The sequence below is a fragment of the Ranitomeya variabilis genome, chromosome 2 (assembly GCF_051348905.1).
Source record: "Ranitomeya variabilis isolate aRanVar5 chromosome 2, aRanVar5.hap1, whole genome shotgun sequence".
NCBI lineage: Eukaryota > Metazoa > Chordata > Amphibia > Anura > Dendrobatidae > Ranitomeya > Ranitomeya variabilis.
This window is the reverse complement of record NC_135233.1, coordinates 200,376,625-200,388,974: the sequence shown is the minus strand read 5'-3', so window position 1 is coordinate 200,388,974 and position 12,350 is coordinate 200,376,625. Positions and strand designations below refer to the sequence as shown.

Sequence of the window (12,350 nt, the reverse complement as noted above, 5' to 3'; positions counted from 1 at the left end):
GGGCAGCTAAGGGCTGGTATTATTAGTCTGGGAGGAAGCCAATATCCATGGTCCCTTCCCAGCCTATTAATATCAGCACGCAGCTGTCTGCTTAATATTTCATGGTTATTAATAGTAGGGTAAACCCCACATCTTTTTTTGCAGGGCTCCCCCTTTTTAATAACTAGTAAATGCTATGCAGACAGCTGGGAGATGATATTAATAGCCTGGGAATCTCCATGTTTTTTGCCCCCTTCCCAGAATAAAACCACCAGCCTCCAACTGTCTGCTTTCCCTCAGCTGGGTATTAAAAAAAGGAGGACCCCATGGCATTTTTTTTAATTTATGTATTAGCTAAATACATGTATGGTAAGCTACACATGCACTGCACTAAATATATATCACACTGACATCTTTATTACTATGCACAGGTGCCAGTTGCTGAATATTCTCATCAGTGTAATTTCTTCGCTCCTCTCGTACTACTCATCAGCCAACACCTGACCAGTGATAAACTTTTCACCACCGGTCACAGTTGCTGGCTGTGTGACTGCGTGGGAACCGCAGCACTGTGACTGGCGGTAACATCAGGAAGGTTGCCATCGATCAGAGACGGTGTTTCCTGCGATGTCACACAGATGACAGTGTGGGAATCTCCTGATGTTCGGGCCCCTTATTCATTTAAATGGGGTCTGGGTTTGGGATTCAGTTCAGGTACCGATCTGGCATCCAAACCAAACATTTTTATAAAGTTTGTCTGAACCCAAAGGACCCAAACATCCACAGGATAAAAAACATAAATACAGTTATTGTAAATTATTGTCAAACAGAACAGAACTGAAAATCTTTTACGTTCTATTTTAACATACCATACAAATCAGATAGCTAATACACACATTTCTATTTTATGGCAAATTTCCTACCTGAGCGTTTTCTCTGGTGCTTGCTGTCCTGTCACCAGATCATAGCCTCTTTCCAGTGTGTTGTATGGCCATGGCCTAAAGATAGTGGGCATATATTTATAAACTGAGAATTGCATAATTTAATTATGGTACACAGATTTTTCTAATAAAACACTTCAATGATAATTTTTTTACTTTTATATTAATATTTTGTGTGTCTTTTTGTGACAAGACTTGCCTTATAAGAGTTTCCCAGGTTCAGAATATTGATGTAACTATTCTTCGAATAATAGACCATCAATATCCAACTGGTGGAGCTTTGATTCTTAACACCTCCACACATTAACTGTCTGATGTGGCTAAGGATGGGCTGAGCATTTCAACCTCATATGGCCTATTTACACACATGCTGTTTACGTAGTAGCAGCTGAGCTGCATGTCACAGCATTGTCCCATCACTTTAATAGAATAACACTGGAAAAAAAATGACTGTCAGTTATTACACATCTCACACAGGAGAAAACTTGTTCTACACTACTGTGGGGGTGTGGTCTCTTTCCCCTGTATTTTGCTGCCTGCTTATGATTGGTCATCATCATACAGGGGAAGAAGTATACACCCTCAAAAAAAGTCTCTAAAAATGCCCCTTGGGCTGAACTTAAACTATAACCTAAACTTAATTAGCTAATATTTCCACAATAGAGAGGAGACATTTTAAATAAAATATACATTTTACTCAGCCACTATTTAATGATCTTGCCGGTTTAGCATGCAGAAACTGGTGAAATGTCTTCATTATTAGTAAACAATAGAGGCATATTGCCTTGCATAAAAAAATATTTCTACACCATTAAGCTTCTGCAGAAAGCTAGGAAAATTGTACAATTAACACATAAAAGTATTGTGCAAAAGTTTTAGGCAGATGTGGAAAAATGCTGCAAAGTAAGAAGCTTTCAAAAATAGAAGTGTTAATAGTTTATTTTTATCAGTTAACGAAATGCATGTATGTTTGGGGACATTGTCCTGTTGCAGAATAAACTTGGAGACAATTGGGGGCCTGATGTGACTACCTGGATTTCTTAGAGACACCATTAATACTGACCAAATCCCCAACTTCATTTGTGGAAATGTAGTCCTCAAACTTGCAGGTACCCTCCACCTTGCTTCATTGCTGTCAGTAGACACTAATTCTAGAACCACTCTTCAGCAAACAAACTGCCTTTTTCTACAGCCAATTATTTAAAATATTTACTCATAACTCATAAGTCCAGAGAACCTGTTGTCAATTTTATGAAACCCAGTTCCTATGTTTTGGGCATAGCTGAGTCACTTGGCCTTGTTACTTTGTCAAAGTTCTGTTTTTAGGCACCAATTTTTCCATGAAGACCACTTTTGGTTTGACTTCTCCAGGCAATAAATGGGTGTAGCTGGGTTTCATTGGTTGCTGCCAATTCTGAGGTGATGGCACTGCTGGACATCTTTAAACATCAAAGCAAAGTAAGCATGATGGGACCATTGCCTCTATGGTCCTCAATGTTGCCTATATTTTGGTGCTTCTACAAAAGAGCTTGAACAGCCCATTTTAAAACCTCATTCCACTTTGAAATCTTTGCCTAGGATAGACCTTGCTGATGCAGTATAACTACCTTGTGTCTTGTTGCTGTTCTCAGTCTCAACTGTTTTCCACAACCTCATCTTTGTAGCAAAGTTTGGCTGTTCTTTGAACAATTTTAAGCCTCCTACACAGCTGTTTCTGTTTCAATCAATGACTCAGTTTCAACCTACACAAGGAAATGATGCTTCGTATAACCTGTTTGATATGACTGGTTACTCATACACCTGACTATAATCCCTCAAAATAGTACAAAACTCTTCTTGCTATTTTTGAAATTCTTCTTACTTTGCACCATTTTTTCACACCTGCCTAAAACCTTTGCATAGAATTGTAGATTTTAGCAATTCTTGATTTTAGTTCGATATGCAGTTTTCTCAGTCAATATTAGCCACCTTGCAATTTATTGCGCTAGGAGGAACATACCCTTGGCTTTGTCCCCAGTCGCTGCGAACACACAAATGTGGATGATTTGGATCAGGAGAGTAACCATCATGGCAGCTGCAGTCACCTAAGGAAACACGTAGAAATGTAAAATTATGTTCTAATCCACCAGTATAGTTGCTAAAATGTTGGATATAACAATAGTAACACGAAAATACTGTAAGTGTAAAAAAAACCCAAAAAGGTTGTCACAAACAACTTTTATTTTTTTTAATCTTTTTATTTATAAGGAAACTTCTTAGGAAGTGTTATTACGGGGAAGATTTGTTTCTAGAGTTTGCAACTGGAAATTAACTTTCATATAACACTTATGAACAAGTTTTTTTCTAAAGAATGTGCATGAAGTTTTTCAATCCCTACCCAGACTGCAACGACAGCAGAAATTTCTGCAAATGTTTTCTAAAAAAGCTTTTATGCAAAGAAAGGACTGGTTATAAAATCGGTCAATGGCATTGCAGAAATAATAATCAGGTAAAAATAATATATTTTTTGCTGCTGAATTATTTAAGCCAAACCCAGAAGTAGATGAAAAAGAAATGGGAAATATGAATGAATAGCCTGTTTGTTTGGCAATCACTGCATGTGTTGCGCCTGTTGAACAGCCACGAGACATGCCGCCGCGGGTACTCGAACGTAGCAATCGAGCACGCCGAAGACACTCGGTTAGCACCCGAGCATGGATAACACCTTATCCGCACACGTTTGCTTGTCACTAGTGAGATTAGTTTAGGGTACAACAACAACTGCAGACTTTGGGAATTAACCTGAATATCTGGGGTAGTGCATTCCAGTGGACTTGTGCAGCACAAAAAAAATGTTGCAGTTGACAGTGATACGTGTTAGTCTAAGGCCATGGTCGATGCTACATTTCTTTCTGGTGCTTTTTCTACACTTTTTTTTTGCAGGTGTCTCCACCAACATACACAATAGCAATTCTCTCTGATTACTGAATTTTTGTTGCATAATTTTGCTGCATTTTAATATTTTTTGTATGAAAATAGTGCACATTTGAAGAAGGTTTTTTTTTTTAAATCTGCTTTTTTAGCACAAAAAAGCTTTGATTCTGTCCTTGAAATTGCAACTGCTTCTCTTACAGAACTGCGCAGAAGACTACAGAGAAATAATGCAACAAGAGACTAACAGCTACTTGAAAAAGAAACTGTTAGTTTTCCCAGCCCCCCAAACCCCAACCATGTATTTATTCATCTTTTTCTACACTTCCTAACAAGCCCCTCTTCAATCCTTAAAGATTTTGGAAAATGTCTAAAATCAATTTTGTAACTGGGCTTGCGATTTGCGAATTAGTAGGTTTCTAGTCATGGGGGCTTTTCTTTCACCAGGCTAAATGTTTCACCACACCCTTAGTTCTATGATTTGCTAGAGCAGCGGTAACGGTAGGGCATTTTTAATTAGAGTATAGTAGAAAAGTGATTTGATTATTACTTTAAATAGACAAACATTTAGGATTAAATCAATGTTAGTTTCAGATCACCCCTTAAAAAGAGGCTGAAATGGAAAGACATATATCGCGTAATCAAAAATAGGCACAATACACCAAAAACTAGACAAAAAGCAAAAGCAAATTCAATCATGAATCAAGCCAAGGTGTGACCAAAGCTTCTACTTTTTGATTTCAGAAAACTCTTGCTAAAGCTGTTCAAAGGGTTTTATATTCACAAGGAAAAAATGAATTGAAAAATAATGTCTGAATTAAAAACAGTCACCTCAAAAGATACATGGAGATCTTGTCATTTAAAAAGGATGCAAAAAAACAGTGTGAAAGAAATGTAGCACACAATTTTTGGTATGTGTTTTACTAACGATAGCCAATAGGCACATTAGATATATAGATTGGTACGATTGCCCAGCATGTATGATGAACCTAGAAGTTGGGATCCGTAAATATTCGGAATACATTTTAGCATTTAGACAATATAAGCGAGACCTTCTCTTCTAGATATAGGAAAGTATGTGAGTGCAATTGAAATCTTCGTTGAATTTTACAAAAAATATGTATTCGCCAAGGTGCGGATTCTTTGTAATTTGTCTCAGCGCGAATTTAGAAAAATGACATTCACTGGCCACCATATTTCCAAACAGTAAAAGGACATCCTTACCAATCACCCCTTCCAGTTCCGATGAGACCCGGAATTGTTCTGAGCATGCTTAAGGTCACTGCATACATCATGACTTTGTAGTCTATGACATTTTTTTTCAGCAATGGAGTCTTGCATGGTGAGCATGCATACAGACCATGGAGGTTGAGTGCAATACTTATCATTTTTCTTGAAAAAATTGTACCTGCTAATTCCAAGTCTTTCTATAAGCCTCCTTACATTAACAAGCCAGAGCTGGTATGTCACTCTCCACAAGGAGAAATCTTACCCCTGAGACCTCAGTCCAGAGCATCTCAGCTAGCCAAATCAGTTTTCATGCTTCGTACTGACGAGGGCCAACAGCCCGAAACACCGTGTCTGCGAATTGAGATACTGATTTGGCTCTTATCCTCAGTCATATTGCAATACTCGTTAAAGGATTGATTGTGACTTGTAGGATCGCTACTTCCAACAGGTGGCGCTATAGAGTTTAAGTCCTCTTTTTCTCAGAAGAGGCAATTTGCATATTATATTTCCCAGAGGAGCATTGCACGGCGAATAAGCCTCCTTACCTTGACAAGCCAGAGATGGTATGTCACTCTCCATAAGGAGAAATGTTACCCCTTAGACCCCAGTCCAGAGCCTCTCACCTAGCCAAATCAGTTCTCATGCTTCGCACTGACTAGGGCCAACAGCCCAAAACACCATGTCTCCGAACTGAAATACTGATTTGGCTCTTATCCTAAGTGATATTGCAAGTCTCATTAAAGGGTTGATTGTGACTTGTAGGATCGCTACTTCCAACAGGTGGCGCTATAGAGTTCAAGTCCTCTTTTTCTCTGAAGAGGCAATTTGCATATAAAATTTCCCAGAGAAGCATTGCACGGCGAATAAGCCTTCTTACCTTGACAAGCAAGAGCTGGTATGTCACTCTCCACAAGGAGGAACCTTACCTCTTAGGTGAGTTTCACACCAGCGTTCGGCAGGGCTGCGGATGGCAGCCTTCTTCCTTGGTGAAGCCACGCCCACTTCCATGCCTCTTCCTTCAGCTCCGTCTATGTCTGCATGCGTTCTGTGTACCCTTTCTTTAACATTGGGTACACAGGCCATGCAGATGTATGCGGATACCTCCGCATGCGTCGTTTTGAAGCTGTGCCAACTGCAAGAATATCCTTACATGTTGCATTTGACGCAGGTCAGAGCAGAGTCAAGACAACGCATGCGAAGGCATCCGCATACATCCGCATAGCCAGCATACACAGTGTTAAAGATAGGGTACACAGAACGCATGCAGATGTAGGTGGAGCTGAAGGAAGAGGTGCAGCAGTGGGCGGGGCTTAACAGAGAAACTACGCAGTCCTCCACAAAGCCCTTGTCTGCAAATGTGAAACCAGCCTTAGACCTCAATCCAGAGCCTCTCAGCTAGCCAAATCACTTCTCATGCTTTGCACTGACGAGGGCCAACAGTCTGAAACACCGTGTCTGCGAACTGAGATACTGATTTGGTTCTTATCCTAAGTGATATTGCACGACTCGTTAAAGGGTTGATTGTGACTTGTAGGATTGCTACTCCCAACAGGTGGCGCTATAGAGTTCAAGCCCTCTTTTTCTCTGAAGAGGCAATTTGCATATAAAATTTCCCAGAGAAGCACTGCATGGCGAATAAGCCTCCTTACCTTGACAAGCGAGAGCTGGTATGTCACTTTCCACAAGGAGAAACCTTACCTCTTTGGTGAGTTTCACACTAGCATTCAGCAGGGCTGTGGATGGCAGCCTTCTTCCTCGGTGAAGCCCCGCCCACTGCTGCGCCTCTTTCTTCAGCCCCGCCTAGGTCTGCATGCGTTCTACGTACCCTATCTTTAACATTGAGTACACAGGTTATGCAGATGTATGCGGATACCTTCACATGTGTCATTTTGCAGCTGCGCCGACTGCAAGAATATCCTTACATGTTGCATTTGATGCAGGTCAGCGCAGCGTCAAGGCAATGCACGCGGAGGCATTCGCATACATCCACATGGCCTGCATACCCAATGTTAAAGATATGGTACACAGAACGCATGCAGAGGTAGGTGGAGCTGAAGGAAGAGGTGCAGCAGTGGGCGGGGCTTAACAGAAACTACGCAGTCCTCCACAAAGCCCTTGTCTGCAAATGTGAAACCAGCCTTAGACCTCAATCCAGAGCCTCTCAGCTAGCCAAATCACTTCTCATGCTTTGCACTGACGAGGGCCAACAGCCTGAAACACCGTGTCTGCGAACTGAGATACTGATTTGGTTCTTATCCTAAGTGATATTGCACGACTCGTTAAAGGGTTGATTGTGACTTGTAGGATCGCTACTTCCAACAGGTGGCGCTATAGAGTTCAAGCCCTCTTTTTCTCTGAAGAGGCAATTTGCATATAAAATTTCCCAGAGAAGCATTGCACGGCGAATAAGCCTTCTTACCTTGACAAGCAAGAGCTGGTATGTCACTCTCCACAAGGAGGAACCTTACCTCTTAGGTGAGTTTCACACCAGCGTTCGGCAGGGCTGCGGATGGCAGCCTTCTTCCTCGGTGAAGCCACGCCCACTTCCATGCCTCTTCCTTCAGCTCCGTCTATGTCTGCATGCGTTCTGTGTACCCTTTCTTTAACATTGGGTACACAGGCCATGCAGATGTATGCGGATACCTCCGCATGCGTCGTTTTGAAGCTGTGCCAACTGCAAGAATATCCTTACATGTTGCATTTGACGCAGGTCAGAGCAGAGTCAAGACAACGCATGCGAAGGCATCTGCATACATCCGCATAGCCAGCATACACAGTGTTAAAGATAGGGTACACAGAACGCATGCAGATGTAGGTGGAGCTGAAGGAAGAGGTGCAGCAGTGGGCGGGGCTTAACAGAGAAACTACGCAGTCCTCCACAAAGCCCTTGTCTGCAAATGTGAAACCAGCCTTAGACCTCAATCCAGAGCCTCTCAGCTAGCCAAATCACTTCTCATGCTTTGCACTGACGAGGGCCAACAGTCTGAAACACCGTGTCTGCGAACTGAGATACTGATTTGGTTCTTATCCTAAGTGATATTGCACGACTCGTTAAAGGGTTGATTGTGACTTGTAGGATCGCTACTCCCAACAGGTGGCGCTATAGAGTTCAAGCCCTCTTTTTCTCTGAAGAGGCAATTTGCATATAAAATTTCCCAGAGAAGCATTGCACGGCGAATAAGCCTCCTTACCTTGACAAGCGAGAGCTGGTATGTCACTTTCCACAAGGAGAAACCTTACCTCTTTGGTGAGTTTCACACTAGCATTCAGCAGGGCTGTGGATGGCAGCCTTCTTCCTCGGTGAAGCCCCGCCCACTGCTGCGCCTCTTTCTTCAGCCCCGCCTAGGTCTGCATGCGTTCTACGTACCCTATCTTTAACATTGAGTACACAGGTTATGCAGATGTATGCGGATACCTTCACATGTGTCATTTTGCAGCTGCGCCGACTGCAAGAATATCCTTACATGTTGCATTTGATGCAGGTCAGCGCAGCGTCAAGGCAATGCACGCGGAGGCATCCGCATACATCCACATGGCCTGCATACCCAATGTTAAAGATAGGGTACACAGAACGCATGCAGAGGTAGGTGGAGCTGAAGGAAGAGGTGCAGCAGTGGGCGGGGCTTAACAGAAACTACGCAGTCCTCCACAAAGCTCTTGTCTGCAAATGTGAAACCAGCCTTAGACCTCAATCCAGAGCCTCTCAGCTAGCCAAATCACTTCTCATGCTTTGCACTGACGAGGGCCAACAGCCTGAAACACCGTGTCTGCGAACTGAGATACTGATTTGGTTCTTATCCTAAGTGATATTGCACGACTCGTTAAAGGGTTGATTGTGACTTGTAGGATCGCTACTTCCAACAGGTGGCGCTATAGAGTTCAAGCCCTCTTTTTCTCTGAAGAGGCAATTTGCATATAAAATTTCCCAGAGAAGCATTGCACGGCGAATAAGCCTCCTTACCTTGACAAGCGAAAGCTGGTATGTCACTCTCCACAAGGAGAAACCTTACCTCTTTGGTGAGTTTCACACTAGCATTCAGCAGGGCTGTGGACGTCAGCCTTCTTCCTCGGTGAAGCCCCGCCCACTGCTGCGCCTCTTCCTTCAGCCCCGCCTAGGTCTGCATGCGTTCTACGTACCCTATCTTTAACATTGAGTACACAGGTTATGCAGATGTATGCGGATACCTTCACATGTGTCATTTTGAAGCTGCGCCGACTGCAAGAATATCCTTACATGTTGCATTTGATGCAGGTCAGCGCAGCGTCAAGGCAATGCACGCGGAGGCATCTGCATACATCCGCATGGCCTGCATACCCAATGTTAAAGATAGGGTACATAGAACGCATGCAGAGGTAGGTGGAGCTGAAGGAAGAGGTGTGGCAGTGGGCGGGGCTTAACAAAGAAACTATGCAGTCCTCCACAAAGCCCTTGTCTGCAAATGTGAAACCAGCCTTAGACCTCAATCCAGAGCCTCTCAGCTAGCCAAATCAGTTTTCATGCTTTGCACTGACGAGGGCCAACAGCCTGAAACACCATGTCTGCGAATTGAAATACTGATTTGGCTCTTATCATAAGTCATATTGCAAGACTCGTTAAAGGATTGATTGTGACTTATAGGATCGCTACTTCCAACAGGTGGCGCTATAGTGTTCAAGTCCTCTTTCTCTGAAGAGGCAATTTGCATATAAAATTTCCCAGAGGAGCATTGCATGGTGAATAAGCCTCCTTACCTTGACAAGCCAGACCTGGTATGTCACTCTCTACAAGGAGAAACCTTACCCCTTAGGCTAGTTTCACACTAGCATTCGGCAGGGTTGCGGACGGCTGCCTACTTCCTCCGTGAAGCCCCACCCACTGATGCGCCTCTTCCTTCAGCTTCGCCTATGTCTGCATGAGTTTTGCATACCCTATCTTTAACAGTGGGTATGCAGGCCATGCAGATGTATGTGGATGCCTCCGCATGCGTCATTTTGAAGCTGTGCAGACTGCAAGAAAATCCTAACATGTTGCGTTTGACGCAGGTCAGCACAGCATCAAGACGACGCATGCGGAGGCATCCGCATACATCCGCATGGCCTCCATACCCAATGTTAAAGATAGGGTACAGAGAACGCATGCAGATGTAGGCGGAGCTGAAGGAAGAGGTGTGGCAGTGGGCGGGGCTTAACCGAGGAACTACGCAGTCCTCCACAAAGCCCTCATCCACAAATGTGAAACCAGCCTTAGACCTCAATCTAGAGCCTCTCAGCTAGCCAAATCAGTTCTCATGCTTCACACTGATGAGGGCCAACAGCCCGAAACACCATGTCTGCGCATTGAGATACTGATTTTGCTCTTATTTTAAGTCATATTTCAAGACTCGTTAAAGGGTTGATTGCAACTTGTAGGACCGCTACTTCTAACAGGTGGCCCTGTAGAGTTCAAGTCCTCTTTTTCTCTGAAGAGGCAATTTTCATATTAAATTTCCCAGAGGAGCATTGCACGGTGAATAAGCCTCCTTACCTTGACAAGCCAGAGTTATTATGTCACACTCCACAAGGAGAAACTTTACCCCTTAGACCTCAATCCAGAGCCTCTCAGTTAGCCAAATCAGTTCTCATGCTTCGCACTGATGAGAGCCAACAGCCCAAAACACCGTGTCTGCGAATTGAGATATTGATTTGGCTCTTAACCTAAGTCATATTGCAAGACTCGTTAAAAGGTTGATTGTGACTTTTAGGAGAGCTACTTCCAACAGGTGACCCTATAGAATTCAAGTCCTCTTTTTCTCTGAAGAGGCAATTTGCATATAAAGTCTTTTTATAGGATTCCACAGGAGGTTAAGAATTGTCCAATAGCCAACCCTATGTAGAACCCTCCTGGTGCTCATCAGAACCGGAAGTCTTTGTTTAGTATTGTGATGTTAGTCACTTCTCACGGCCAAGCTGTGAGTCAGAATGGTCAAGAAGTCCGAGGTCAGAAGCTAGGAGGTCACATCATAAACAGAAAGAAGAGACAAAAGGGTGGTCAGGTAAGGTTCTGAGGTCAGAATACCGGGGGATAACAGATAAGAGCACAAGGGGTTAAACAGACAGATGGTCAGGACGATGTCCCAGGTCAGGCAACAAAAGATCAAGCATACAGAACTCAAGGCACAGGAAGCACTAACCTCACTAGCTGAATCTGGCAGAGGTCTGACAGAAACAGCTCAGTTAAGTAGCATGGCAATCACATGGAATAATGAACACTTGGAGACAGCTAATGCATCTCAGTCTCAGATTGGAATGTTGAGCTGTCAATCAACACACTGACAGCTCAGCACGACCCTGTACCAGATTGGATGGTTAAAGCTGTCAATCAAGGTTCAGCTTCACGCCTTTATACTAGATTGGACACACTGAGGGGTGGGCAAGTAAGAGCGGTGGCATTCAGAAGATGTAGTTAGGACCAAATGGAGGTAGGTGAGGAGCAGTGTGGCCAGAGAGGTAAGCGGTAACATGAATATAAGGATAATAAGGGACAAAAGATGATAATAAGGGGAAAAAAGTGCAAACAGCTATTATCTAGAATCAGAGTATTTATTTTACTATGTTTTTATTTTAGTAGGGCTTGTAGACTTCTTTTCTCCATTCCAGCAATGCACTAAAATATATAGGACTTATTAAATATGATAACCAGAAAAATGATTTAATAAACTACGTTTTCCTCAAGGTTTAATTTTACTCTATGTAACTGTGAATTATTGCTTTGTGAATTGTAGCCATTATCCGGCACATCGATGTGCCTACCTTCCAGGCATGAAAAATGTGTCCCATTCACCCACGTCTGGCCATTACCCAGTGCACAGTTCTGCTCGTTCAGCATTACACTATGCATATCCCTGTGCCGTTCTATAAAACTCATCAGTAAATACATGTGGGGACTTGCCGAATCTGATTTGTCCATAGAAAGACAAGGAGAGAAAGCCAATTTCTATTCCTCAGTATTAGTTCATACACTTCTTACACCTATTTAGTTTCCAGGCAGCAGTAAATGTCACGGCAGTTTTCGCCTTGGCACTTTGCTTTTACACTACTTTATTTCTGTACTGTTGTAAGTAGGAATTGATAGATATTTCCTGTGGTTATTGCTAGTAAAAATTCCCTGCGCTATTACCTACCAGACTGCCTAGTATTTTTCAGGTCAAAGCGGAGAAAATACAAAAGCGATGAAGTAGTTGAAGAAAAATAATACTTATTACGATAAAAAGAAAAAAGCAAACAAATAAGAAAACGTTCCATTGTAAGTAGAGTCAACAATGAGAAAATCTC

At 42.8% G+C, this 12,350-nt stretch overlaps 1 protein-coding gene across 4 annotated transcripts in view; it reads right to left on the bottom strand.

Moving 5' to 3' along the window:
• The window catches only part of ASTN2 (astrotactin 2), a 939,506-nt gene that overhangs the window by 453,995 nt on the left and 473,161 nt on the right, over nucleotides 1-12,350 (bottom strand). For all 4 annotated transcript variants that reach the window (XM_077283456.1, XM_077283455.1, XM_077283458.1 and 1 more), the window contains 2 exons: nucleotides 2,920-3,004; nucleotides 903-977 (listed from right to left, as the gene is read on the bottom strand). In XM_077283456.1, coding sequence (XP_077139571.1) covers nucleotides 903-977; nucleotides 2,920-3,004 — 160 coding nt within the window. The remainder of the gene's footprint in view (nucleotides 1-902; nucleotides 978-2,919; nucleotides 3,005-12,350) is intronic.